At 41.9% G+C, this 25594-nt stretch overlaps 1 protein-coding gene across 6 annotated transcripts in view; it reads left to right on the top strand.

Moving 5' to 3' along the window:
- Positions 1-58: 58 nt before the first annotated feature.
- The window catches only part of LOC138208748 (LIM and calponin homology domains-containing protein 1-like), a 30259-nt gene continuing 4723 nt past the window's right edge, over positions 59-25594 (top strand). For 3 of the 6 annotated variants that reach the window (XR_011179115.1, XM_069166849.1, XM_069166845.1), the window contains exons 1-22: positions 59-525; positions 3366-3425; positions 9138-9208; positions 9320-9389; positions 9491-9597; positions 9681-9705; positions 9808-9918; positions 10843-10970; positions 11172-11242; positions 12575-12776; positions 12973-13179; positions 13698-14006; positions 14183-14452; positions 16420-16677; positions 17723-18079; positions 18211-18528; positions 20331-20720; positions 20966-21004; positions 21841-21970; positions 22073-22230; positions 22333-22990; positions 23912-24457. Coding sequence is in view for 5 of the 6 variants with exons in the window: in XM_069166849.1 (XP_069022950.1) it covers positions 412-525; positions 3366-3425; positions 9138-9208; positions 9320-9389; positions 9491-9597; positions 9681-9705; positions 9808-9918; positions 10843-10970; positions 11172-11242; positions 12575-12776; positions 12973-13179; positions 13698-14006; positions 14183-14452; positions 16420-16677; positions 17723-18079; positions 18211-18528; positions 20331-20720; positions 20966-21004; positions 21841-21970; positions 22073-22230; positions 22333-22990; positions 23912-24457 (4599 nt within the window). In the remaining variant the exon portion in view is untranslated. The remainder of the gene's footprint in view (positions 526-3365; positions 3426-9137; positions 9209-9319; positions 9390-9490; positions 9598-9680; positions 9706-9807; positions 9919-10842; positions 10971-11171; positions 11243-12574; positions 12777-12972; positions 13180-13697; positions 14007-14182; positions 14453-16419; positions 16678-17722; positions 18080-18210; positions 18529-20330; positions 20721-20965; positions 21005-21840; positions 21971-22072; positions 22231-22332; positions 22991-23911; positions 24458-25594) is intronic. The other 3 variants (XM_069166847.1, XM_069166848.1, XM_069166850.1) reach the window with 3 other exon arrangements.

Here is a 25594-nt window from a genome sequence, read left to right as displayed (position 1 = left end):
ACCTCCCCCGCAGAGATTCCTTCCTGCGCGTTCACGCCTCCTAAAATGCGCGGCAGCAGCAGCAGCAGCAGCAGCGGTGTTTGAGGACAGCAGCGTCAGCCTCACGCAGTGAGGACAGGAACCAGAATCGTTATTTTTAGCGCCCGGTTCGTGTTGCAGCGTCGCCGTCGCAAGGAGCCTTTTCTCCATCTCTGCGCCACAGTTTGAGCAAAGGTTCGTGCGGAGGACGAGACGGCTACGCGACGCAGCGACGCAGCGTGGAGTTGCGGAGCGGCAGAAAGCGAGGAGGAAGATAACGGACCGAGGAGCGGGGGAGGGAGCACCGCCAAACATCTGAAGGGGGGGCTTTATCGCATATCACCGTATCATCACCGTCCGACTTGGGTCTTGGGTGTCACGGCCTGCCCGGAGATGGCGAGCCCCGCAGCGTGCGGAGATCCCCCGAATGCCCCGGCGCGGGAGCAGGATCCGCCGGAGCCCAACCATCCCGAGCCAGCCTGCCAGGAGGCGCAGCAATGGATAGAGGTAAGTGAAGGTTACCGTTTAAGAGATCCGGGGCCTGCTGCACAGAAATGGGTCACACTGTCACATACTGTGTCCGGGGATATAAATACACGCGGCACCGGTGCGTCGTCACCTGTCGGAGGGGACTGCGCAGCGTCGGGTTACCGTGCGGGACAACGGGCTCTGCTGCGTGCGTGAACAGCCGTACGTACATATGTGTCAAAAAAAAAAAGTTTTCACGGGCGTCTGGCTCGGAGTGAAACTGAACACCGAGGCGAGCGCCGTGGATACTTTCAACACTTTTAAAGGAGGATAAGAAACGGCGCACACGTATAAAAGCCCACCAAGTGTTCGTTACGCACCGACGAGGAGCCCGTTTTCTCCTCGCCAACAGGAGGAACGCCTCTTCGCTCGGGCGCGAGGGGATTCCGGTTGCCATGGTTATAAACCCGGGCCAGTATTCACGCACGAGATGCTTACGCTGTCCCGACAGTTGATCGCATCGGATGATGTTATCACGCGGTTTTCCTGCAGAGCGTCCACCATCATCCGGCCGGCTCAAAACGCGTCTTTCCATAAGCCCGAGTGGTGAATCATGATTTGCCCGTGGAGCTGCGTTGTGACCTATTTTTTTTTTTTTTTTTCTTCCATCGCGGATTTGTACTCCGCTTTAGCAGAGCTGCATGTGGTCGTAGTTAGAAAATAAGTATTTTTTTTTTTTTTTTTTTTTTCCATCTCTACCTGACAATACATCTGCAGATTCAGTCAGTAATAGCTCCACAACTGTAAGAGCGAAATGATGTATCAAAGACACTCAGGAGAAATTTGTATTACATAAGTCTCTTTATTACCGTCGAGGGTGAGATTCTAATTAGAACTGCAGCTTCGAGAGCAAATAACATCCTGACATCAAAGATTCAATAAACACTGACGTTATGGAGCCTGCTCTAAAAAAAATCCTCGCCTGCAACTCTGCCAAATTTGATGCACCAGAAAGGAAGCACGACAATACCGACATCTATTTTAATCATAGCGGCACCAGGCAGCCTCTTTATCTTTAGTGAGTGTCCCACACTCTGTGTCCTTCACAAAATGGTTTTGGGTTGCATTTTAATAATAGTACAGGCAGATGGACCAACAAGATGGAAAGGGTTAAAACGGAACAAACAACAAAATTTGCACGGGGCTGTTCTAATATTGGTCGTTTAATAAGCAGGTCTTTGCCATGGAGAAGTTGGATTTCAGCAATGTTTCATATCTAACAGCTCACTATGGTGAATAGGCCTTCAACCAGCACATAAAGATAACACTGAAATCCAGCCCGAGATTAAACATGCGTCCAGCCCCCCCCCCCCCCCTTTTTTTTTTTTTTTTTTTTTTAAATGCTATGTTTAACAGGTCGGATCCTAATCTGGGGGTAAGAACCCTGCAGGACTAGCAAGATAAAGTGGCATAATGATTAATAGGATAGGAGAGTAAAATCACATGTTCTTGTGAATATTTATCTCTTCAAACCTGTACAAGTTCACTAAAATCAGTTTTTGCACGAATTAGCCACTGGGATCCCAGGGAGCGTCTGCAAGTACAACACAATCAGAGATTGCTTCATTTTCAGGGTTCAACAGCCCAAAGAGGTTTTATACACCTACATTTAACATAATATTATAATATATAATAATTATAATAATAATAATATTATATTATATTTTCAAAATTCTGGAAAAACAGGTCATACGAGGAAAACTGACAAAGGTCCCTTTTCCAAACACATTTGTAATGTTTATCCGTCCATCTATCCACAGAAGTGCACCATTCATCTCCCAGTTCAGATCTAGCTGTGTTTTAAAGTGCAATGAAATCCAAGTTGTCATCACATGTATCTCTTTACTGACTGATGTTGAGGTTGGAGTTCTCTTAACCTCACAAATCATCGTTGTGCCCTATTCTCAGTCACAAGAAACGATTACTAAAGATGACATATCAGCTTCTGGCTTGAAAAATGAAGTTACCAACCAGGCTTTAATAGCTCTAATACATTTACAATGAATACACTGCTTTAACAGTGACAATATGATGCTTTAAGTATGTTACACAACACCCCTTTTAGAAAAACAGATTTTCAACAAATGCAGTCTAAAAATAGCTAAATTAGTATTTTAAATGTGCACATTTTTGATCAGAAAGTGACCAGGCATCGAATTGCATGTTTTGTGACTTTTTCATACTCCTCCTCTTTAACATACCTTTACGGATTCCCAAAATGTTTCATCCCTAATTTCTCCATGGTAGTGGTCATAGCATCAGACGTTGTGTCTGCTTTATTTACATGCCGTCTTTCCAATGTGACATACAGTATCTTTACAAGCACCAGCTAAATAATATTACAAGCCTTTTTTTTAACAAAGGCAGTAGTTACTGAAAACTTTTAAAGATACAAGTACTTCATCTTCATCGAGGCACAAATAGGCCGATTCTCAATTTTTTTTTTAGTGCGAAATTAGAAATTGTCCCTTTTCAGTTTCATAGCTACATTATACTCAAATATCTTCACTTCTTAAAACCAATGGATAACCCACATTTTTAAACCCACCTACAGTCGATGTCAACACACCCTCTTTAAACTCAACTTAATCTTGCTCTTAAAATTATTTTTTGTGAACAAGTGTAATGCACTTAACTTTACAAACATGGCTTTAAGACTTTCAATACTTGACAGGTTTTCACTCGATGCTATGGACAGATTTCAGCCAGCTCTGTTGTAGTATTCTGGTCTAGGTTAATGCTGACCTCTAAATCTTAATCTCTCCTGCTGGGTTTTTGCTCCTCTTGCTTTGTCGTCTTCCTGCCTCCTAATTCTCCAGTTATTTTCAGGCCGGTCCGACTGCCTCTATTTGCAGTGGCGTATTTATATGCTCTCACAGGTGGGGACGAGACAGGGTTAAAAATGCCGCCCTCCGTGCCGTGAAACATTTTCCGTCCGCATGTGTGTGTGTGTGTGTGTGTGTGTTTTGCCATGTCTACAAAGCATGCAAAGTGTATGCACACTCACTCATGCCAATCATGCATGATACGGCTCGCAGCCTCGCACACTCCTCGGACAAGCCCCGGTTGGGTGACACTGGTCGCCATGGGAACTTAACACAGGCAGGCTCTCAGGTGTCACTGTTTCCAGGGGGGGCAGTAGAGCAGTAGGCTATATATCACCAAGTGACCCAAGCGGGAAATTAGACTGGCCCAGACTTTCTATCTGTTTATAGACGAGACAAGGCTGGATTAGACCGTCTCAAAGCTGGTACACAAAGGTGCTTTGTAACTGTTGGGTGTAACTTTTAGCAGGTTAAAGTTATACAAGCTAAGAGAAACACAAAATTAACTTTGATGACAGCAGTTAACCTTTGCTGTCAATGTTGTTCAGCCCACAGCAAGAGTTAAGGTCCGACATGCAGAAGAATGTGACTGAATAAGTGCGTGTGTGTGTGTGTGTGTGTGTGTCTCTGTGCGCTCCAGATGTCACAGCTGTCCTCGGCAGATTAACTCCAATAGTCCCAGACAGCCAGCTGTGTCTGCACGAGAGAGAGAGTGTGAGAGAGAGAGAGAGAGTGTGAGAGCGGGGATTCATGGATTTTCCATGCATCAAAGAATGTGAAACAATGATGACACGGATTTGCTGTTGGCAAAGATGTCTTACATGCCTCAGTGATTGCTGACATTGTTCAAAAGCCTGGATAGTCGCTGTCGGTCACAGACAAAGTTAAACATGTTGTTTTTGGGAAACATTAGAAGGTTGCGTTCATCATGCAGAAATGTTATAATAGCAGGTTGACTGGCTCTTGTTGAATGTGTGCACATTTTCCCCTGAGCATTAGTCTGTGATGTGTCAACTGTGACAATCACCTGTGTGAAATGTGTTGCACTTAACTGTACTGCATTTTTACAGTGTTTTCCCTTGATTTCTGGAGGGCTAATGGACAGTTAACTATGCATTTTCATGTAATTTTTGACTTTTATCATGACAATATTTATTTAGAAATGTCTGCCATAAAAATAATAATCACCAAACACTGGTAAAATGAAGTTTATAGTGAAGCTATGGTGGCTTGGGTGCTGCAACTTGGTGTTATAATGATTGGGAAAACCCTGTCTTAGGATGCAAAGTACCCGGAAATGTGCATGCACTCAGACTGATTGTGATTATATGTAAAGTGTGGTGAAATACAATGAAGACCAGCTTTAAGTTACTACTTAGAAAGGAAGACTCCATTTTTAACTACTATACAGAGTAAAATGTGAATAAATGAAATAGTATATTACAAATACATTAAAAAAAAAATCTAGTACAGTAAGTGAGCTAGAATTACACAGTGGAAGTGTTTTAAAATACTGAGTAGATATTAACTTTCAGTAAGTGACGTCCGTGTTGCCGTCTAGTGTCGACTCACTCTGGTTAATTACTCTGATTCAGGTTAATCTACGATGCATCTAGATTATGTCTTTATCACTCTGTCTTGCTCTTTTCCTCTTTTTTCTCTCTTTGTTGTTGTTTTCTTCTTTGTTTTAGGCATCGTGGCCTTTAGTGTGCCGATGGCCTCAAGAACATTGTAACATTATAATAAGGCTAAAGCTTATGCAACCACCACTAATTAAAAAAAATCAGTCCATCTCAGTGGTTATTGCATCACAATAGGGCTCAAACCCTCCACGTCTCCATCTGTTACCGATGGATAACGCTTTTAATTTCAGGATTAGTCACACAGACAGTTTAGCAAGTCCCAGTTGCTGCTTCCTATAAATTATTGCATCTGCTGATTATTTTAATTGTTGACCAATCTGATGATTGTTTTTTGATTCAATGACTAAATTATGCTTACTGTTGATAAAATGGAAAATAATTGCAAATTCTCAGAGACCAAGGTGACGTCTTCAATCATCTCATTTTGCCCAAGAAACAAATATCAAAGTAGGTTTTATTATCTGTGAAACTATTTGTTTAAGTCACACACGTCCACTGAACAATCCAAAAGCTTTTCAGCCTTGTCTCCTGATTTTAGCACAAACTTACACGGCCCCCGAAGGGTCATGGTGAGAATTTTATTCGACGACTACTTTTGCGTTGCCTCCCATTACGTTCCTCCTTTCATTCCTTCTGAGCCATATGTCCTATTTCCGCTCAGCTGCTCTCAACGTAACGTCCCAGCATGAATCAACTCTTTGAATTTTACTTTGAACTGGGCATTACATATGGTGATATAATGCTACTGCTCAATAGGCATTGTTATTTAATTAGGAAGAGTAAACTTCAACAAATTCTTTGATCAGTAGCTCTCTTCAGAGGAAAGCAATACGGCAATCGGCAGGATGCTGTTGCTTTCATAAGTACGTTTTGAATTATTTCTCAATACTTTTATGTCAGCTGCTCTTTTGCTAACCGCTGAGGATGATGACTGCAGCCCTGCGATGGAACAGCTGTTATTGTGGCTGTAGCCATGGCAGCACCTTGTTGGCTGTTGCTGGTACATAATGGTTGAGAGACACTGTCATAGCAGCACCACAGATTCAAAAAGTAACACCCAAGCACAGCAGCAGCCAAAGACCGAACAGTAACCACATCTACTCCCAGCTTCAGCTAGAACCAGTAGCTGAATACTGTAAGAGATCAACCTTTCAAAAAGTGTCACATCATCTCTCCTTCCCGTGGTATCAGCAGAGTGTATCCTTTAGCCCGCAGTGTGTTGTAGCTGAACTGGACCAACACACCAACTGTTCTTGAGGACCAGAGCAGCTGAGCAGAAATAGACATATGGCCAATAATGGAAGAAGAAAAATATTGCGAGGTAACATAAAAGCAGTCCTCATAAGAATGACCTCCCCGGAGGCTCCAAACGAACATATGTTATGTTCATGCTTAATTTGTACAATGTGAAGCAAACATTAAATGTATTATCATTAGTTGAGGTTACTCCTCGTTGCTTTAGATTTTCATTATGCAATAACATGTTCATATCTTTTTTCATACAAAAGAAGCAAAGAGATACTGAATTTTTGTTTTCCTTATCTCGGTGAAGACTGAATGTTTTGTTCATCTCATGATAAACGGCAAAGTGTGCGCGCTGGAGCGAAATGGTCTGAACCTGCAAAATCCTGGATTTCACCACTTAAGATCCCAGCACGTGATGTTCTTTATGGAAATTATGCCACTAACTTGATGCACTGCATGTTTTTCTCCTCTTCTGCTTTCTGTTTTTTCCAGCCTCTCATTCTGTCTGTACAGTTGTTAAAATAAACTAAAGGGTACTTTGGCCTACTTATGCTTCTCCACTGGCCCTCCACACATACACACACACACACTTCCACCTCAGGGTTTAAATGGTAGCTGCCGCTGCCATTCAGTCAGGCTGAGCAGAGCACCCAACTATGAGGGCTGAGAAGGAGCGAGGAAGGGTCAAATTTCTGTTACTGGCACTGAAATATCCCCCAGGGCCTTTGGCTTGGTTTTTGTAGCAGACATAAATTCTAACTTAATTTTTAATACATACACTCTGTCTCTTCTTTTAAGTCATGACGACCTTTATTTCTTCTTATTAACTGTTCAGGAGCTCTGTATGAGAACATGTACGGACACACCAGTCATATGTTTAATTGCTGTATTTCAGTTGCAGCATATATAACTAATCGTTAACCACCTCTACCTCCCACCCACTGAGTCCTGCCTCCTCCACACACACTACCTACACTCTCCTCTCAATTATGCATGACCACGCTGTAAATGTTTCAGAGACCCGGAATCCATGAACCATCAGAGGAGGACCAGTTTAAGTTTAAAACCTTGAGAGTGAGGATATTTTGACTCATCCTCACTTTCTGATGCATCTAAAGGACTATTTAGGGATAAATTGTAGGTTAAGGGTTGGAGTTGGGCATTTAGTTGTGACTGTTAAGATCAGGATAACAGGTTAGGGAATGTATAATGCCAGTGAGAGTCCTCACAAAGATAGGCATACAAACCGTGTGTGTGTGTGTGTGTGTGTGTGTGTGTGTGTGTGTGTGTGTGTGTGTGTGTGTGTGTGTGTGTGTGTGTGTGTGTGTAGGAGAGACACACACAGAAGGATAAAAAGACAATAAAAAAAACAGGAGAAGCTAATGGGAAACATCTGTTCATCACTTGCGTAACAAAAACCAAGGATGTTTTTATATCTACAGATGCACAGTGTTCGTGTGTGTGTGTGTGTGTACGCCTCCCTCATATCCATACAGTATGCATGTAAAGCAGAACTGTATATAAAGAACTTGAAATAAATAATAAATATCACCAGAAAGAGAGCAGAGGAAAAAAAGTTAGGATGCCCATATTTAAATGCCATTGAATCATTTAGATCCACAGATTCTTAAAACAGATGTTTTGGTGTGGTTTTTTTTTTTTTTTAATTTTTTTTTAATTTTTAATGCATGTGATGGAGCATATATATATATATATATATATGAGCAGCATAATACAAGAGAGAGTGGGCCTGTAGTTAGAAGTTTGGGCGCTAACTGTAATCTGTGCTAATCTGGATTAGACGTCTAAACAGCATCAGTCAACACTCCTCTTTTCCATTCAGCTTTGGCCGCTGGTTACACAACAGCTCCTGAAAGCAGTAGGCTATGTGCGTGTATGTGTGTGCGTGCGTGCGTGCCTGTGTGTGTGTGTGTGTGTGTGTGTGTGTGTGTGTGTGTGTGTGTGTGTGTGTGTGTGTGTGTGTGTGTGTGCGCGTGCGTGTGTGTGGGGGGGTTTATGTCCTGGCAGTATATCACTGTTAATATCCTGATTCCCTCCTCCGCTCCTGCCTTTACAGGGTAGACTCCAAATTGTAGACTAGGTTAGAGGATTGAGGTTATTGTTGTGTCATGCGGTTTCATTTTTGATAAACTGGAATGAGGACACAGAGCAGTGTCTCACTGACCTGGCGTCACTAATTTGTTTTCTACTGAAGCAAAATGTTGGGGGAAGGGTGAAGTGGGAAGCAGAAGGTTCGTTTATGAGGAACAGTGATGCTCACATCCAGGAATATATAGTATTGGATACTTGTCTACAAATGACAGTAATAATATTAGGGCTATAGTGATAACAACTAATAAAGAAAAAAATAGTTCAAATACCCAATGTAACCTCTAAAATCTCAAAGATATTTAATTTCTAATGTTATAAACAGAAAAATGCTCAAATAGCCACATATTGGAAGTTGATACCAAAGAATGTTTGGCATTTTTGTTTGATGATTGTCTTAAATTATTTTATTATTGATTAGTTTTTAAATTATGTATTCAAATCTGCGCAATGTTGTTTTCATGGAACAAAGAAGAAAAGCAAAATATTAATTAAAACAAGTTTAATTTATAATTTCAAGTCATTTTTAAGGCTTTGCTGCTTTTCTCCGTATTATATTGTTGTAAACTGAACAAATATCCATGTTTTCTAACCAGTCACACAAAACTGGGGAGTTGTGATGGTGATTTGTATTATTCTCTGCCATTTTACAGACAAAACAATCAAAAAATGTCCAGTCAATATCTTAAAAGGTCAGATATGTGCTAGCTGCAGCCCCTCTTCCAGCCGCCTTCCTTTACATCTGTCTCTTCCTGTCCTCCTTCCACAGGCTGTAACAGGGAAGACCTTTGGAGACAAGGACTTCCGCAGTGCATTAGAGAACGGCATCCTGTTGTGCGAGTAAGCCTGTGACATCTCCTCACTTCGTTTTTTGATGTCTGCAGTTGCAACAACATACATAAACTCCTCTTAAGTCTCAATAAATCTCTGCCTGTCCCTTCCTCCACGCAGGCTGCTGAGTGCAATCAAACCAGGGCTGGTAAAGAAGATCAACAGACTGCCCACCCCCATCGCTGGGCTGGTAAGAAGACACTCTCCAGTGTGACACTTTGCTCCGTAAACCAGCCTGTTCATCAAAGTGATAAACTGACTGACTGTGTGGTCCCCTGCTGTTTCCTCTAGGACAACCTGTCAGTCTTCCTGCGGGGCTGCGAGGAGCTGGGCCTGAAGGGCTCCCAGCTGTTTGACCCAGGGGATTTACAAGACACTTCTATGCGCGCTAACCTCAAGTAAATCAATGTGTGACTGTATAGATGTCTTCATGTCTATTTTAATGGAGTATCACATAAGAGTAACATGTTTCTCTTTTTAGGGACTCCAACCGCAAACTAAAAAATGTGAGTTGTTATTGCCCTCTCTTCTTTTTTCCCTGCATTTCCTTCAGTGTTCGTGTGTTCACCATTAATAAATGTACACCAACTTCTGCATCTGTGTCTCAGGTGCTGAACACAGTGTTCTGGCTTGGGAAGGCTGCCAGCGGCTGTGCCTCCTACAGCGGCCCTACGCTCAACCTCAAGGAGTTTGAAGGGCTTCTTGCTCAAATGAAGGTGGTGAGTGAACTCACTGAGCCAACGTCCACACCAGTACCGTTTTATTTGACGTAAAACAGCATTTTAAAGCAAAATCTGTCTCCCAACACACACATTTTAGCGTTTTTCAGAGATAATCTGCATCCGTACAAACACTGGGCTCCATGTAGGGCTGATAATGCTGCTGGACGCAGGATCTGTCACAATAATAACCTGCCTCTTGAGCATGTACGGAGTAGTCGCATCATGAAATGCAGAACTTAACAGTAAAACAGCTGTTAGCATACAAAACAAGGTCTCTGACTCATGCAATTTGTTATCGATGTTGAATTAACTACTGATCGTCAAAGCTGATGTGATTTGTTTTCATGCAGAAAAGGGTCATCGGCAGTAATTAGCTGGGCTGCTAAGTTTTCAAACTAAATAAGGGTCAGCAGCTTTTGAAAAAGTGTTGATTTTAGAGGTTAAAAAACAGTGGAGTAGTGTGATTGTTAGGCGTAAATGTAGCATGTGTGAAAACATATAACAGTATCTTTAGTCTGAGAGGGACAGAGTGAGGAGGAGGAGGAGGAAGAAGAAGAAGAGGAGGAGGAGCAGTAGCAGAGAGAGACACATGAAAGGCAGATATTGGTGTGGAGGAGGTGCGGGGGATGGATTTGTTAGTTTCCTGTCTTTGTTGGGGTGTAGGAGCGTCACACGAGACAGGAGACAGACATTCTTTTGTTTTTATTCCACCACGACTACTGCAAACAGGATATGAGTTGACATGGATTGTCTGTCATTTCATCCATTGGATCCACTGGAAGTCCATTCAAATACGTTTAAGTTTCTCTTAAACAACGAGAGAACCCATGTGTTGTCCCGAAGTGAGCTTCTTCATGCATGTTTGCTGCTTCTCACAGTTGTTTGTGTGTATATTATCCTGTGGTCTGTGTGTGTGTGTAGGAAAGTGAGGAAGGAGGGGACAGTTCACTGAAGCGCAGTGTTAGAGACAGCGGCTACGACTGCTGGGACTCTGAGAGGAGTGAGTCTCTCTCTCCACCACGACACACTCGAGACAACTCCCTAGACAGGTGAGAGACACCTGTCAACACTCATGCACACCCATGTATGTGGTTGCACACAAGGGGATATTTAGGAGAACTCATGAGAAGTTCAGTACAACTGCTGACACAAAACCTACATTTGTATTCAAATAAATATATGAATTTATTTGCTAGTTGTAAAACTCTTGATAAGTGTTCTAGTGTGTTTTTTTTGTTTTGTTTTGACAGTCTGGACTCCTTCGGCTCTCGCTCGCAGCACAGCCCTTCTCCTGACGTGGTTAATCGAGGAAACAGTGATGGTCAGTTCTGATTTCTTTTAAATTTGAGAGAGCCATGCTCGCTGCTGACTGTTTCCCATTCCTTCTAGTCTTTATGCTGAACTAATGGCCTCCTTAAATTACAAACATAGAGACGATATTGATCTTCCTCTCTAACTCTGAAAAAGAAAGTACAAAAGTTACCAGCATGTTGAACTATTCCTTTAAATACAACTCACTCAACCAGAAATAGACTGACTGCTGTTCTCCAGCATGTTGGGTTTTAACCTTGGTATAACATGATCGGTCAGGCTGCCTGTGGACAACAGCTGAATGTCTCAGTGTGTGTGTGTGTGTGTGTGTGTGTGTGTGTGTGTGTGTGTGTGTGTGTGTGTGTGTGTGTGTGTGTGTGTGTGTGTGTGTGTGTGTGTGTTGGACCCCAGATGCAGCAGCTGTTGGTCTAAGTAGCAATTCACTCGAGATTTGGACCTCGGAAACAGACTGAGGTCAACATCCTGCCTGTCGTGTGTCTGTGTCTGTGTGTCTGTGTCTGTGTGTGTGTGTGTGTGTGTGTGTGTGTGTGTGTGTGTGTGTGTGTGTGTGTGTGTGTGTGTGTGTGTGTGTGTGTGTGTGTGTGTGTGTGTGTGTTGAGGGGGGCTATCACAGGCATCCTGTTTGTGCCTTTTATTTTGACAGCACAATATATGTGTAGCGGGGTGACAAAAAAAAACACTATCCCAAAGCCAGGAATAGCCTCATTCCCAGCGTTCCCTGCAGGTCACAGAAAGTGGGCTGCTGCCTACCAAACTACAAGGACATGGGTTGTAGTATATCTACTGTATTTGTCCTTTATAAAACAAACTGAATCTGTCTGTATTTTCTAAATTTGGTATGGTGTTAGAAAGCAGAAATGACAATAGTGACATGAGACATGAGATTAGTAACGACAATTTGGAGTGTTTGCATTTCTACCTTGGATTAATACTTGGTATTATCTCATTATCTTCATCCCACCTTTATTGTGAATGTCATATCAATAAATCAGTTAGTTATCGCTGAAGTTGTCAGATCTGTGAACAAACACGGCACATCCTGAGAGTAAAAACTGTTCTATGGATGACTGTCATCCAGTTACTGCTGATTCCTCCTGAATCTACGAGAAGAAGCCAAAGTTAGGTGGCGTTTCAACTTCTTTGGAATAAGGTTGTTTTGAGTGAATTGGAGTGATGTGTTTGTTTCAGATGGCATGGACCGGTTGTAATATGGGTCCCGTATGTTTGTAGTTTGCACAAGTTATTATACATGACCTAATTAAAAATATATCTCTGACCTCCATCAATCTTCTTCTCTGCTTCATCGCTCTGTGTCGCCCAGGACGAGGCAGCGACTCAGAGGCTGATGCCCCCGGCAGGAAGCCAGATGTGCGGAAGGATGACATGTTGGCCAGACGGACTGCCAGCAGTGAATCAAGAAGCTCCATCCCTTTCAACCAGTTCCTTCCCAACCGAACCAATGCCAGCTCCTACATCCCGACCCCGCGGCGAAAACCACACACAGAGGAAGGAGAGCAGCGCAGGTAATGACCTACACATTAAAAATCAGTCATTCTTATTCAAATGATTTGTATTTATAAAGCCAAATAAACTCTAAAGTGCTGCGGCGGGAAACAAAAGAAGAGGTAAAAGCAGAAATATGGTACAAACACACACACACACACACACACACACCTCCTCATCCCTGATCTTTCCCTGCCATTACACATCATTCCTCAGTCACCCTCAAGCCACTCCAGAGCAATGCAAAAGAACCGGACTACACCTCAAAACTCCCAAGACTGTCACTTGGGCACCGGAGAACAATGAAGAGAGACAAAAACAGGAAGAGGAAATGGTCACCCAGGAAGTGTTGGAGCAGAGGAGGTTGCAGAAGTTGGAGAAAGCAGGAATTAAAGTTCTTCCTGCTGCCGTTCGCTACAGCAGGTCAGGGAGGACGGGCATGAGAGCTGCTGCTGCTGCTGTGATGGTGGTTTGACAGCTTTGTTTGCATTCACTAACGAAGAGTTGATGGTAAATTTGTTTGTGGTTTGTTCATACTGGTGCTGTGGATTGAATTTTGGCTTTGTGGTTGCCGCGGTTTTTGCGTCTTTATGACTTTGGTGTGACGGCATACTGGTTTGTGGAGAGCCTGATGACTAAATGATTTCTCTTTCCCGGTTTTGTCGCAGAGTGATGTATAGGAGAGGGTTTAAACCATGTCTGTTCATATTGTGATAGAGGTTTCAGTGGATGGGAATGCTACATGACTAAACTCTCATTTTTGTTTGTGTTAGATGTCTTAATTTTCTGAATTTCAACTGACCCACAGGATTTACTGATAATATTTTTGGTCGCATGTCCATCCAAACCTGCACTTTGCTGCATCTGCTTAAAATGTGGTGCAGTGGATTTTCGCTCGTCTTTGAAATGACTCTACTACTCCATCCTATCTCCAACCCCAGCCCTGCCACAGTGGAGGAAAAGGAAGTGCGGTCACCGTCGCCAAACATCATCCTTCGCCGTGATAATGACTTTTTGAGCTCTCAGAAATCTGCATGGGATTCGTCCTCTGATGGAGAAGAGGAAGCACAGGCACGGAAAGTTCCAGATGTTTGTAGAGATGACCTGGCATCCAGACGAACTCATCGCGGCCCCGTTGCTTCCAAAGTGCATCAGTTTGTTCCAGCTCCTGTATGTACCAACAAAGACCGAGAGCGCTGGGAAGGCATCAGACGAGCCTCCCAGCAAGCCCTGCAGGAGAAGGAGATCAGGTTAGCCACGTGTGTTTCTCTTCCATTTCCTCTAAATCGCATCTAAATTTTCTTTCTCATTTTCCTGCTCTTTCTTTCTTTGGGTGTCTTGGTCACTTGGGGTCTGATGTGTGTGTGCGCGCTCCACTTTGATGGGTAACGTGCGCTGCCGCTGTGCCGGCTCTGTGATTGGACAGTGAGAAGGAAGCCGTCCCTGACGTCATTACACGAAGAGACAACCCCTTCCTAAACTGTGCCCCTCGCCACGAGGAAGAGGAAGATGGGGAGGAAGAGGTAGCAGAGGGAAAGGTTAAGGCGCTGCCTCATAAACAGAAGGATGACCTGGCTCGTAGGCGGGCTCAGAGTAGGCCCCTCCCTCACAGGGACAGACCCCAAAGCTTTGTTTCTTCCTCCATGAGCCAGGCAGACATGCAGAAGTGGGAGAGACTCAAGATGACTGAATCAAGGTGCCCAACACACACTCTCTGTTTCAGCACACATGCAGTACAACGCACCTAGACAGTGGTGTATGTCAGTGTGTGGTTTGTTCACGACGGTATGTTTAAAAGCTGATGAGCAAATGTGCAGAGTATGTGTGCTTACGTCTGGCTTTAGTTCAGTGATGAGCAAATCATTGCAGGCAGACGATGGTCGTTGATTTGCAGAGCAATCTTTCACACAGTTACACCGGCAGTTTAAGTATAATCAATACATAGACAGACAGACAGATGATAGATACTTTATTTTCATTGCATATAAATACATAACGAAAATTTTGTTTGGCAGTAATCCTTTTAGCAGCATAAGATAGTTAGTATAATAAAATGTGCATGTTTATGTACAAAGTCTATAAACATTATCACTCTTATATTTCCAGGGTTACAGCAGCGGTTCAGTCACTGTTTGTTTTCCTGAACAGTGTTTAGTACCTTATTTCAGCTGCTATCTAGTTGAATCCTCATGAAAGCATTAGAAAATACACCCAGGTTGAAACACTCTCAATTCTGTTTGTGTCAAACGCTTTAAAATCCCAGATATATTTTGCCAACAGTTTTATCCAAAAGTATTTTTAACAAGGGTGTGAGACAGAACAGTAAAAAATGTTTTTTTTCACAGAAAATAGGAAATGTCAGTCATCAAAACAGTTTAAGAACATAAACTTATTTTTGGGTGGTGCACAAAATTAGATGCTTTTTTTTTATAGAATTAAAAGAGAATTAGTTAATATTGAATTATCAAACTATTGTTTGAACAATTTGTCAAAACAACATTTTATTAAAGGGTAGGTGCCACCATATATTTAGGCAGGAAACAGTTTCCAGGAAGCCACTGGAGACTTTGTTTATATAATTCCCTTTTTGCTCGGAACAAATGACATATAATTATTACACAGATTTAGTTTTTTGGGGATAAAGTTAAGCAAGCTGTTTCCTCTGTTTCCTGTCCTTGTTCTAGAGTTAGCTAACTGGACGCAGCTTCATATTGACCAGAGACACATGAGAGTGCCATCAATCTTCTCCTTCAATTCTTGGCAAGATAGCAAACAGTTACTTCAAGTCATTTATTAAGTCTGACATTCGTTCGATAACTATTGGTCAGTCAAACTGAAGATCTATTCTTGGGTTCTGGAAAGTTATAATGCCCATTTGCCCATTGCATTTTATTATTATTATTATTATTATTGATTTAAATAACCAATAAATGATCATAAGCTTAATCTGCATTATAACAAGTAATTTGCACAAGTTTAAGTGAAACAGATTTAAGTCCCCCCCTCTAACATCATTTTTCTGTTAGATATTTAAAACGTCTGTTTTGTAAGAAGTAGACTTCGTGTCCTCTCTCTCCTTCTCTCTGTTGCTCCCCATGTTCTCATCTGCTTGTTTATTCTCCTCATTATTGTGCACTTCAGTCTTCACTGACAACCATTGAAACAGATCAGGGAATTGGCCGATGTGTATGAGACTCGGTGTGTAACCAAAAAAAGAGGCGACTGTTGGCAGTGCGCTCTGTGCCGCCTTTGTTTTTCTCGGTCTGTGCTGATGTCATTAGATGGGATAAAGAGTTTTTTGTGTTCCCTGAAGAGCAGCAGTAAGAAGGAAATTGTGGCTACCTAGACTAGACTAGACTAGTGTGTGTGTGTGTGTGTGTGTGTGTGTGTGTGTGTGTGTGTGTGTGTGTGTGTGTTCAAGTGATTGAAATACCAAACCCGATGCTTTGTCGCCTTCAGTGCATCCATACATCCCGTTTGATTCAACATTTCCACCTCATCCTTCTTTTGTCTTCACAGTCTGATCCCGTCTGTATTTACTCATGATGTCTTTTCCACCCTGTTTCTTTCCCCCTGCTCTTTTGCCGACTGTTGTTGTTGTGTGTGTTTGTGACTGTGCGTTTGTCCGTGTGCCTGTCTTCGCTTGTGAGACTGTATTTACAGTGAAGCTAGTCCAGCCCCTGTGTGTCAGGCTTGTCTGGAGAAAAATTATGGAAGTCCTTTCAGCGGATCAGCAAAGGCTGGACGAGGTCACAGCAAAGTTGTGACCTTTGGGGGCGTGACTGAGATCGGGCAGCCTATAGACACAGTCATGTCAAGTGAAGGGGAGGAGACGGAGTTGCTAAGACAACTCCTTTTCAAGGCAACTGTAGCCATGCCTACCACTGGCCTGGGCTCCCAGCTTTCAGAGCGGGAACGCAGGTATGGACGAGGCCAAATCCAAAAACAGTTCAGCTGCAGTGGCTCAAATCCTAAGTCGCCTGCATTAGTATGGACTGCGCTGAGCAACAATAGGCCCTTTTTCTGCTGCACTACTGATCTCATTATTTAATTAATCTGCTTGTCAGTGTCATTTGGAAAATATTTTACTTTTCAAACCTATTTGAATTAGTATAATAGGTCGTTTTAATGCACTTCTCTGCATTGTACTGATCTGCTTGTAGTTTCAGTAGGAAACAAAGATACGCGCTCACGTGCATGTGCACACACTGCGACAAGTAGTGCCTCATAAATCTGCCAGGCTGATTGCAGATGTATCAGTACTGGCATATGTGTGTGAATAACAAGACATCGCAGTAGAGAAATATGTTTTTGGTATTTTATTTTTATTTTTACAATACATAGTCGACAAGAGACCGCTGACGAGAAAACGTCAAACTTATCATGGTCACACTGAATCATAATAAAATTTAAGTCAACTTTATCAAAATATTTGCCTATTTTATATGTTAAAAAATGAACTTGGACTGATGCAGTATATATTTTCCAGATTTGATAAACTCTCAAATGTCAGTGTTGCCTGGTGGCCCAGTGGGTTTTTGGGTGTTACCATGAACATGCAGTGTCTCTGGCTCTCTACTAGGTTCCTGACATTTCTCTACTGCCAGCTATCAAATAATGGCACAAAATGACCCTCAAAATCTTTTTAAAAGACTATTTTAATGCCTCAGAAATTCAGTTTGTTTTGTAGTGATAAGCTATAAAAAAAAAAATGCACCATTCATGCATTTCTGTGAGGTTTGTTTAAATCTGTTTCCCCTGGAGATATTTAACACTGTCTTTTTTTTTTAGATCTGTTACTTTTGTGTGCTTTTTCTAACCCTTGGACGGTTTAGACATTTTTCCCTCCTTACAATCTGTACTCGCCTGCTCTTCTGCATGTTCATGCCTGGATTTATAGTTGCAATGATGGGTAGATGATCCATCTTTGCTGCTGTGGTTTGAGCTTTATACGATACTCTAACAGTCAGGTAGATGGAGCTGATCTCCATCAGACTACCCCTCCCTCTGCTGACCCTCCACCCTGGACCCCCGAAGCCACTCCCACTCCTGCTGAGCTGGATGCTCGTCTGGCTCAATATGAACAGATAACAGAGGAGGAGGACGAGGAGGAGGAGGAGAGAATCCCAGATCTTCAGAAAGATGATATGATGGCGAGGAGGACAGGTGTTTTCCATAAACAAAACACAAGTACAGGGAGTTACAACCGATTCCTGCCTCTGCCTACATCCAAGCGCCGCACACAAGGTGATGTCACCACAGATGCTGCTCCACGGAACAAAAAGGAAGTTCAGGCAGAAAGGAGCAAGAAACTGAACATCAGGTGGGCTGAGGTTTAATCTGGACTGTCTCTAACAGGATGCAGAGGCCACTAACAAGCGCAGTGTTGTTTGCTTCAAAGACATTCTCTCATTTGATGTTTAGTTATTTAAATTCTAAGACTTTCTGTCACAGAGTGGAGCCACAGCAAACCAGAGTTCCCATGGAAACACCTCAACAGCAGCCTGAGACGACAATGATCCGAACAACGTCTTACAGTGAACGTGAATACGATGATAATGAGGATCAGTATGATGAAAATGAGCCTGTGCCTGACCTGGAGAAAGATGATATGATGGCTCGGAGGACCGGATCATTCCAAAAAGTGAGTGCAGCCAGAACAAGCCAGTTCCTGCCTGTTCCTGGATCAGTCAAATACAACATCAGCCCAGTGGCTCCAATGAAGCAGCTGCACAGCAGACCCAAACTCATAGAGAGGATGGACAGTGAAAGGTATTTACTGCACTTGAATGAAGAAGAGATTGTGGTGTGGTCAACTATTGCAACTAACAATGGATATTTTACTAGGAGAGATGACTTTTAATGGCTTGAAGTACTGACATCACAGGTTTTCAGTGGCGATTCAGAGTATACTTAAAGATGTTGTTGTTTTGGTTCTATGGCAGCATGTTTGAGTAGCTGCAGCTGGATGCTTGATGTGGTTTCATCTGTATCAGAAAACTGGTCCACTTGCTGTTGCGGTCGGATTCTTGCAGCAATGTTTGTTCTGTCACATGGCTCGGCTCGGTTTGTGCTTTGTTTGGACTAATCTGGTGTTTTCTTTTGTTGGTGACATCTAACTTCTGGCTTTTTTTGGCATGAGTTTGGTTGTTCAGTTCCAGTTGTGTGTTGAACTATCGGCTGTTATCTGCAAATTTGACATATAAATCACAGAAGGACATAAACAGCTGCTCCAGTGTTTGAAACTCTTGAAGGGTTGGTTCACCTTAATTACATAAAAAAGTAACCATTGAACAGGGTTTAGGGACAAGAATCATTTCTTTAAAAGCCATTTTAAACCCAGTTATAGTCAAAATATTCTCCACATATTTTAAATTGCCTAAAGACAAATTTTAAATCAGGAATGAATTAATGTGCTGTGTACTGAATAAAATAATCTGGGTTACACAGTGTACCAACCGCAAGCTGCCTCTGCTCTTTGTATATATAGATTTAAGTATTAAGTAGTTATTTTCAAGAACATTCGAGGAGATTATTGAAAAATTATGTTATGGCAGTTTAAGGTATCTGTTTTAAAGTTTTCAAAAGCCCAAGTAATTACGAGCTAAAACAAGAAAAATAAATATTCGTCTTCAAGTTTGGTTATTAGTTTAAACGGCTACAATGCATACATTTATCAATACAGTGCATCTAATGAGAAAGTGAACACAATGTGAAAGGGTGTTGCTCATAGTGATGAAACTTATGCATCTGCAGCTCCACTTGTCTCTCAGCTTTGTAGTGAGTTTCTTCTCTGCAACTTTTACAGTTCTGCTTCTCTTTCACTGCTCTCATGGTGTCATTTTTTGCCCTCAGCATCTAGCTGCTCTAATAGAAAAAGCTCTATAAACCCACTGTACACTATCTGCTCAGCACCAAACAGCAGAGAGAAGCACAACTAGCAACATGCTGGTGAACATGTGTCTCTGGCATCTTAAGAGACAGATGTTTCCTTCAGTAGTTTGTAGAGACCAAAACAGAGCTAAAAGAACCTGAATATTGGAGTTAAACTCACCTGGTGAAAAGAAATACGACCCCAGTTCAATGATGATATTACTCGACAATCATAGATGCTACAAAAATTTGTACTGTGCTTAAATCATAATGCTGGAGGATTTATAAGAGACAAACTATTTAATGTTATTTCTTCAGTAGGTTATTCCAATAACAATATACCACAGTGTGTTCTGTGTATTTTCCAGATTAACAAGGGCACTGTTTATGGATAGAGATATTGTTTTTGAAATGTAAAATCTTTTGAGTATCTTAAATAGAATTATGTTGACGTCGAGTGTAGTTCTGATTTCATAGAACCTCAGCCATTCATAACCAAAGCCATTTTCATAACTGGACACCATATAGGATATAAAGGAAAATATATATTAAAAAAATTGGGTGAACTGTCCCTTTAAGCCTCTTCTGGTCCCTGCAGAAACAAGCACCGAGCAGATCAGCTGCAGTCGCCTGTGATGCAGATTTGCACTTTAAGCATATTTCCTGTTAATCTGGACCTCGTCACTGCATCGTTGTTTCAGCAGTGTTGTTACGGTGGCAGCAGAAACTCAGGCCCCGGACTCCAAAGCTCCAACCAGCCCCCCATGTGCCGGGCTGAGTGAGAGGCAGGAAGAGGAGGAGGAGGAGGAGGAGGAGGAGGAGGAAGAAGAAGAAGAAGAAGAAGAAAAGCGAGAAAAGAATGTCATGATGTTCCCCAACACCAGTGTCACAGCTGTGACTGAACCCCTCTATACTCCTTTCCTCATGCCTGCACCCGGCCCTGTTACTACCCAGATGTGTAGAGTGGAGGCAGAGCTGGAAAAGCAGAGAGTGGAGGAGAGTTTTGAGGTGGAAGAGAGAAAGAGGGATGTGATTGAGAAACCACAAAAGAAACCCTTCTGGCTGGAGGACAATGAACCACCTCCAATGATGTGAGACGCCTGTTGAATTTTTTTTCTTCATCACTTCCCTTCTCTGTCTGCGTTTATTATTTTAATTCAGATTTGTCAATGAAAATGAGTGAAAGCCAAACATTTCTATCTTTTAGTGTCTTTGGGTGCAGTGACGCCACGTTTGAAATCGATGGCACCCCTTGAAATGTGAAGTGTTGCCACTCTGTTACCCATTCCCTCCCCTGCTCTTTCCTCTCATTCACTTAACTCTGTTGTTGTTTTAGGATGAGCCGACGAGTTGCTTTTATGTCTGACGACACTGAGTAAGTGTTTGAGCGTGAATCTGGATCAGCTTCTGCATGAAAACAACATAAACATGCTATGCACATTACATTTCAAGAGTAAACTCCCAAACTGTATTAACACTGAATGCAACAGTCACACATACACACACTAACCTTGTGCTCATTCCTTTGTCACATCATCACTAACATTAGGCCTTTTATTGTCACCTTTTGGTTATAAATTATACTTTTACTGTAATTCTATTTTTTACTTTATTTATTTAAAATAGTTATTCATTAAAACACATTAATACAGATTTCTCATTCAACACCACAGTTAGGTTTAATTAATGTGTTTAGTTTCCTAAAATTAGTTATTTATGTTTGATAAGTTTGATTGGTTTGTGATTAGTTTACAGAAACAGTCCCAGTGGTAACGTGACCAAACACATACACGACTAATATAAATCCACTACATCGAGAAAAAGAGAAATAAGAATAATAGATTTAGAGGTAATAATTTGTACGTGTAGTGGACTGTCTTTGGTTGTGTATTTGTTGCTGTGTGTGCGTATTTAATCGCAAGATGTTGCAATATTACTGTATATTTTGAAAAAAAAAAATCCATTTCCTTATTGTTTCTGCTGCTTTTCGATCATGGAATGTGTATTTCTTTTTACTACAGCGTACCTGTTATTTGAGATTTTGTGTTACACACTGAAATGACCGACGCGAATATATGATAGAACGATTAAAATCAAATTAGCCTTTTTTTTTAAATTATTATTCTTTTTCCAAACTCAATGTCACACAAGTCAATATTTATTATGTTTCAGGAACTCTTACAAGGTAACGCTGTCTTCTTCCTTTTCTAGAAGTGTGAGTATGAATGACATCCTTAACGAGGAAGAGGTGGGACACTTACCGCCACTGAGCCAATCACGATATGAACGCATGCATGAGCCGTACAACAACTTTCAGGAAGAGGAGGACCACTGGCAAGACGTAAGCAACTTGTGGTACTAAACTTGAGTAAGACAGCATTTAAATAACAGATAGAAAAATGATTCAAATGATACCAATATCCTGAATTAACACTGTGGACAGGAATTGGTTCGCTGGAAGAATCGCCGCCGCAGCGCATCACAGGAGCTCATCAAAAAAGAGGAGGAGAGGAAGAGGATAGAGAAAAGGATGAAGAATGAGGGAGGTGACGGCAATAAGAGGAAAAGCATTAAGACTTATAAAGAGATCGTGGAGGAGAAGTAAGTATTTTTAGGATTGTCCTTAACGTGAGACAAACTTATAAAATAACATAAAATATTACAAAATCTAATACTTTATGTGTGTCTTTATTTCCTTTCTAGGGAGCGCAGGGAAGCAGATTTGTGTGAAGCCTACAGAAAGGCTGCGACTCCAGAGGAGGCAGCCTTGGTTTTACAGCGTTACGCTCTCCGCTTCACCATCAGCGATGCAACACTGGACAGCCTAAAACTGCCCAGATCCACCGCAAAACCCAAACAGGACGTAAACCAGGTGGACGACAAGGAGCTCATACCGGAGGCTCCTGCTAATAACTCTGAGATGTCAGACATCCTGCACAAACCAGAATCACCCGCTGTAACAAACCAGAAGCACCTAAAACCAGAAAACATGGAGACAGACACGACTGATAAACAGGAGGAGTCAGCTGCCGCCTCCACCTGCTCTCCAACACCAAACAGTCCCATCTCCATCGTCACACACTCACAAAATGTGCCACCTCAGTCACTGCAGTGTCACGAACCACAGACCCAACTCACCCAGTCTGCAATTACACATCAGAAACAACCAATTACAGGAGACGCACAGCAGCCACAGACCAAACACACTCCACCTCAGACTGCACAAGTACAGCCTCACCCCACGCCGCCTGCACAAACACTCCCCTCCCCTCCACCTGTGGCCTCCAGACCAGTCCCGCTGCTGGCAGCCAAACCCTACTACCAGCCCAGGAACACACTCTCTGGACACAAACCTGTTAAGGTAAGGGCTCCTCATCAGTAAGTCATAGCAGTCAGCATCATCTGATCGTTCACTGTTCCACATTATTGTTTGTAGTTTATAGGAAGTTTCACCATTTTCACTTCTTTCACTGCATCACAATAAGTCATTGAAACCTTCCTCAGGTTGAAGGTGTGTTTAAAAAAATTATCAAGTTTCAGTTTTCATCAAAAAAAGAGAAATGCTTCTTTGAACTTCTCCAAAGTACATCTGTCTCATCTGACTGACTCTATGTTGATTATTTCACTATTGACAAATAAATTATTTTATATATAATATAGTAAATATAAAAACATGGATGTCTTAGGTTGGCAGTTTTTGCTCATTCTGCAGACTATGCGCACTTATTTTATGTATAGCTTATTTTTATGTATCTATATTCTGTTTATCAGGTATAATTTGTGGAGAAATACATTTAAACTTAAACCAAAAAAAACACATTTCAAACAATACAAAAAGTCTGTGGGATATAAAAGTACAGTAATGACAGAGGATGCTGGAGATGAAGTGTTTTGACAGAAGCTGCAACAATTCCTTTAAATATCTGTTAAGTGAGACAAAGCTGTGTGTTCATATCTTCAAACTGCACGCAGACTCATAAAAATATCATCCACCCACGAGGCTCTCACTTGCACAAAGAAGAACAGAGTTACACTTCACTTTAAGTCCCCCTGTTTAGCATTATTAACCTGCATATAGACAATTAATAATGTTTTATAACAAATTAATGTTGTTGTAAGCTGGTTCAAACTCAGATAATTAATGACAACTTATAAGAAAATATAATTATTGATAGATAATAAAGCCCTTGCATCTAATTTTACCTACATTATAGTTTGTTATAAACCATTTATTAATTGTTTGTGTACTTTAAAGTGTTACCTCTGTCTGTGTCCCCCTCAGATGGACGGGCTGGTGCGAGTGAATGGAGAGGCGACGGAGGAGTTAACTGTTTCCACTCCACCTACCTCCTCTCAGGGCTCACCACAGGAGGTCAAAGATGTTCCCTCCAAACAGACGGAGAAAGATGCTCCACCTGAGGAGGCTGTAAAAAACCCAGAGACAGCCGAGCAGCCGCCACCTCAGCAGACGGAGAAAGATGCTCCACCTGAGGAAGCTGTAAAAAAACCAGAGACAGCCGAGCAGCCGCCACCTCAGCAGACGGAGAAAGATGCTCCACCTGAGGAAGCTGTAAAAAAACCAGAGACAGCCGAGCAGCCGCAACCTCAGCAGACGGAGAAAGATGCTCCACCTGAGGAAGCTGTAAAAAACCTAGAGACAGCCGAGCAGCCGCCACCTCAGCAGACGGAGAAATACTCCACGTCATCGGGTTCCACCATCAGCTCCCTATTTGAAGGCCGAAACTGTATCATCACAACGACTATCGTGACAGAGCTCACACAGACTCACGTGGAGCCACTTCACCCGGATAGCCAAAGCAACGGACAGGTAAATCAAGTTTCCTGAGGCTATCCAAGTTGTACATACTTGATGGTATTCTACCTTTCAGGCAGACACTTGATTCAGTTCTTGTCTGTTCACCCTAAAAAGCCACTTTCACAAACTTCAGTGTCGCTTGATAGAAAATAATAATTTGAATTCTGCTGTCATAATATCTGTACTCTTTGTCAAAGTTATGTTGTTATCTGGAAATACAAATCAGAGTGGGTCTCGTTTCAATAATTGTCCATCCTGGTAAATCCAAGTGTTTCGGGGAAGCACCTGAGACATGAAAGTTGGTTAATTCAGCCCTGTCTCAGCAGAAAATTCAATTCAATTTGATTTTGTTTATATAGTTTCAAATCACAACACAAGTTATTTCAGGGCACCTAACATAGTAGAGTCCGTACAACAGAACTTTACAACATTTTAGAGAGGAACCCAACAATTCATTATTTCCCACGATAGCAACAGCTGGGAAAAAAAGTTTGCTTTAACAAGAAGAAAATCCTCGGACAGACCCAGGTTTAGAGATGAGTAACCGTCTTCTTCGACCAGTTGAGGTGAGAGGAGAGCAGAGAGAGAAAAGAACAGCATACCATCCAAGACAAAAATTAAACCCAGGAGACAAATCATACACAAACATGGACGTTATCTGAAAGATATTGTCAATTATTTCTTAAATTAAAAGGTTGCCGTTTAGCAGCAGACCCTGGTTGTGGAAGTACTTTCCTCCAAAATATAATTTGTTTATTTTTATTACAACAATATTAAAGCCACAAATACAAAGGCGAGAGAGCAGAAGAAAATATGTTTCCATGTCCTCATGGAAAAATATTCTCAGACTTCTATAAACGGTCAAAAGCACTAGTTAGACAAGTACATTTAAGACCAGAATCAACTATATACGAAGATTGCACAAGCACCTGGTCAGGTGCATGTTCAACAAGTCCTAGTTTTAAAATAGACACACATCTTGGTATAAAAAGAGTTTTTGACGTTGTTCACTCTTCACTCTGACCTGAAACTATCCTCAGTACTCTCCCTGGCATGGATCTACTATGTAAAGCAAGCTTCTGGTTCATTTTAATAGACATTTACATGAACTGAAACCATTGGCTGCCTGGAAGGTCAAGAAAAAGATTT

This window comes from Embiotoca jacksoni, unplaced genomic scaffold (assembly GCF_022577435.1).
Source record: "Embiotoca jacksoni isolate LCO1_2020_lvr unplaced genomic scaffold, fEmbJac1.0.p SCAF_4, whole genome shotgun sequence".
Taxonomy (NCBI): Eukaryota; Metazoa; Chordata; class Actinopteri; family Embiotocidae; genus Embiotoca; species Embiotoca jacksoni.
The sequence above is the reverse complement of the archived record's forward strand: the minus strand, read 5'-3'. Positions and strand labels throughout refer to the sequence as shown.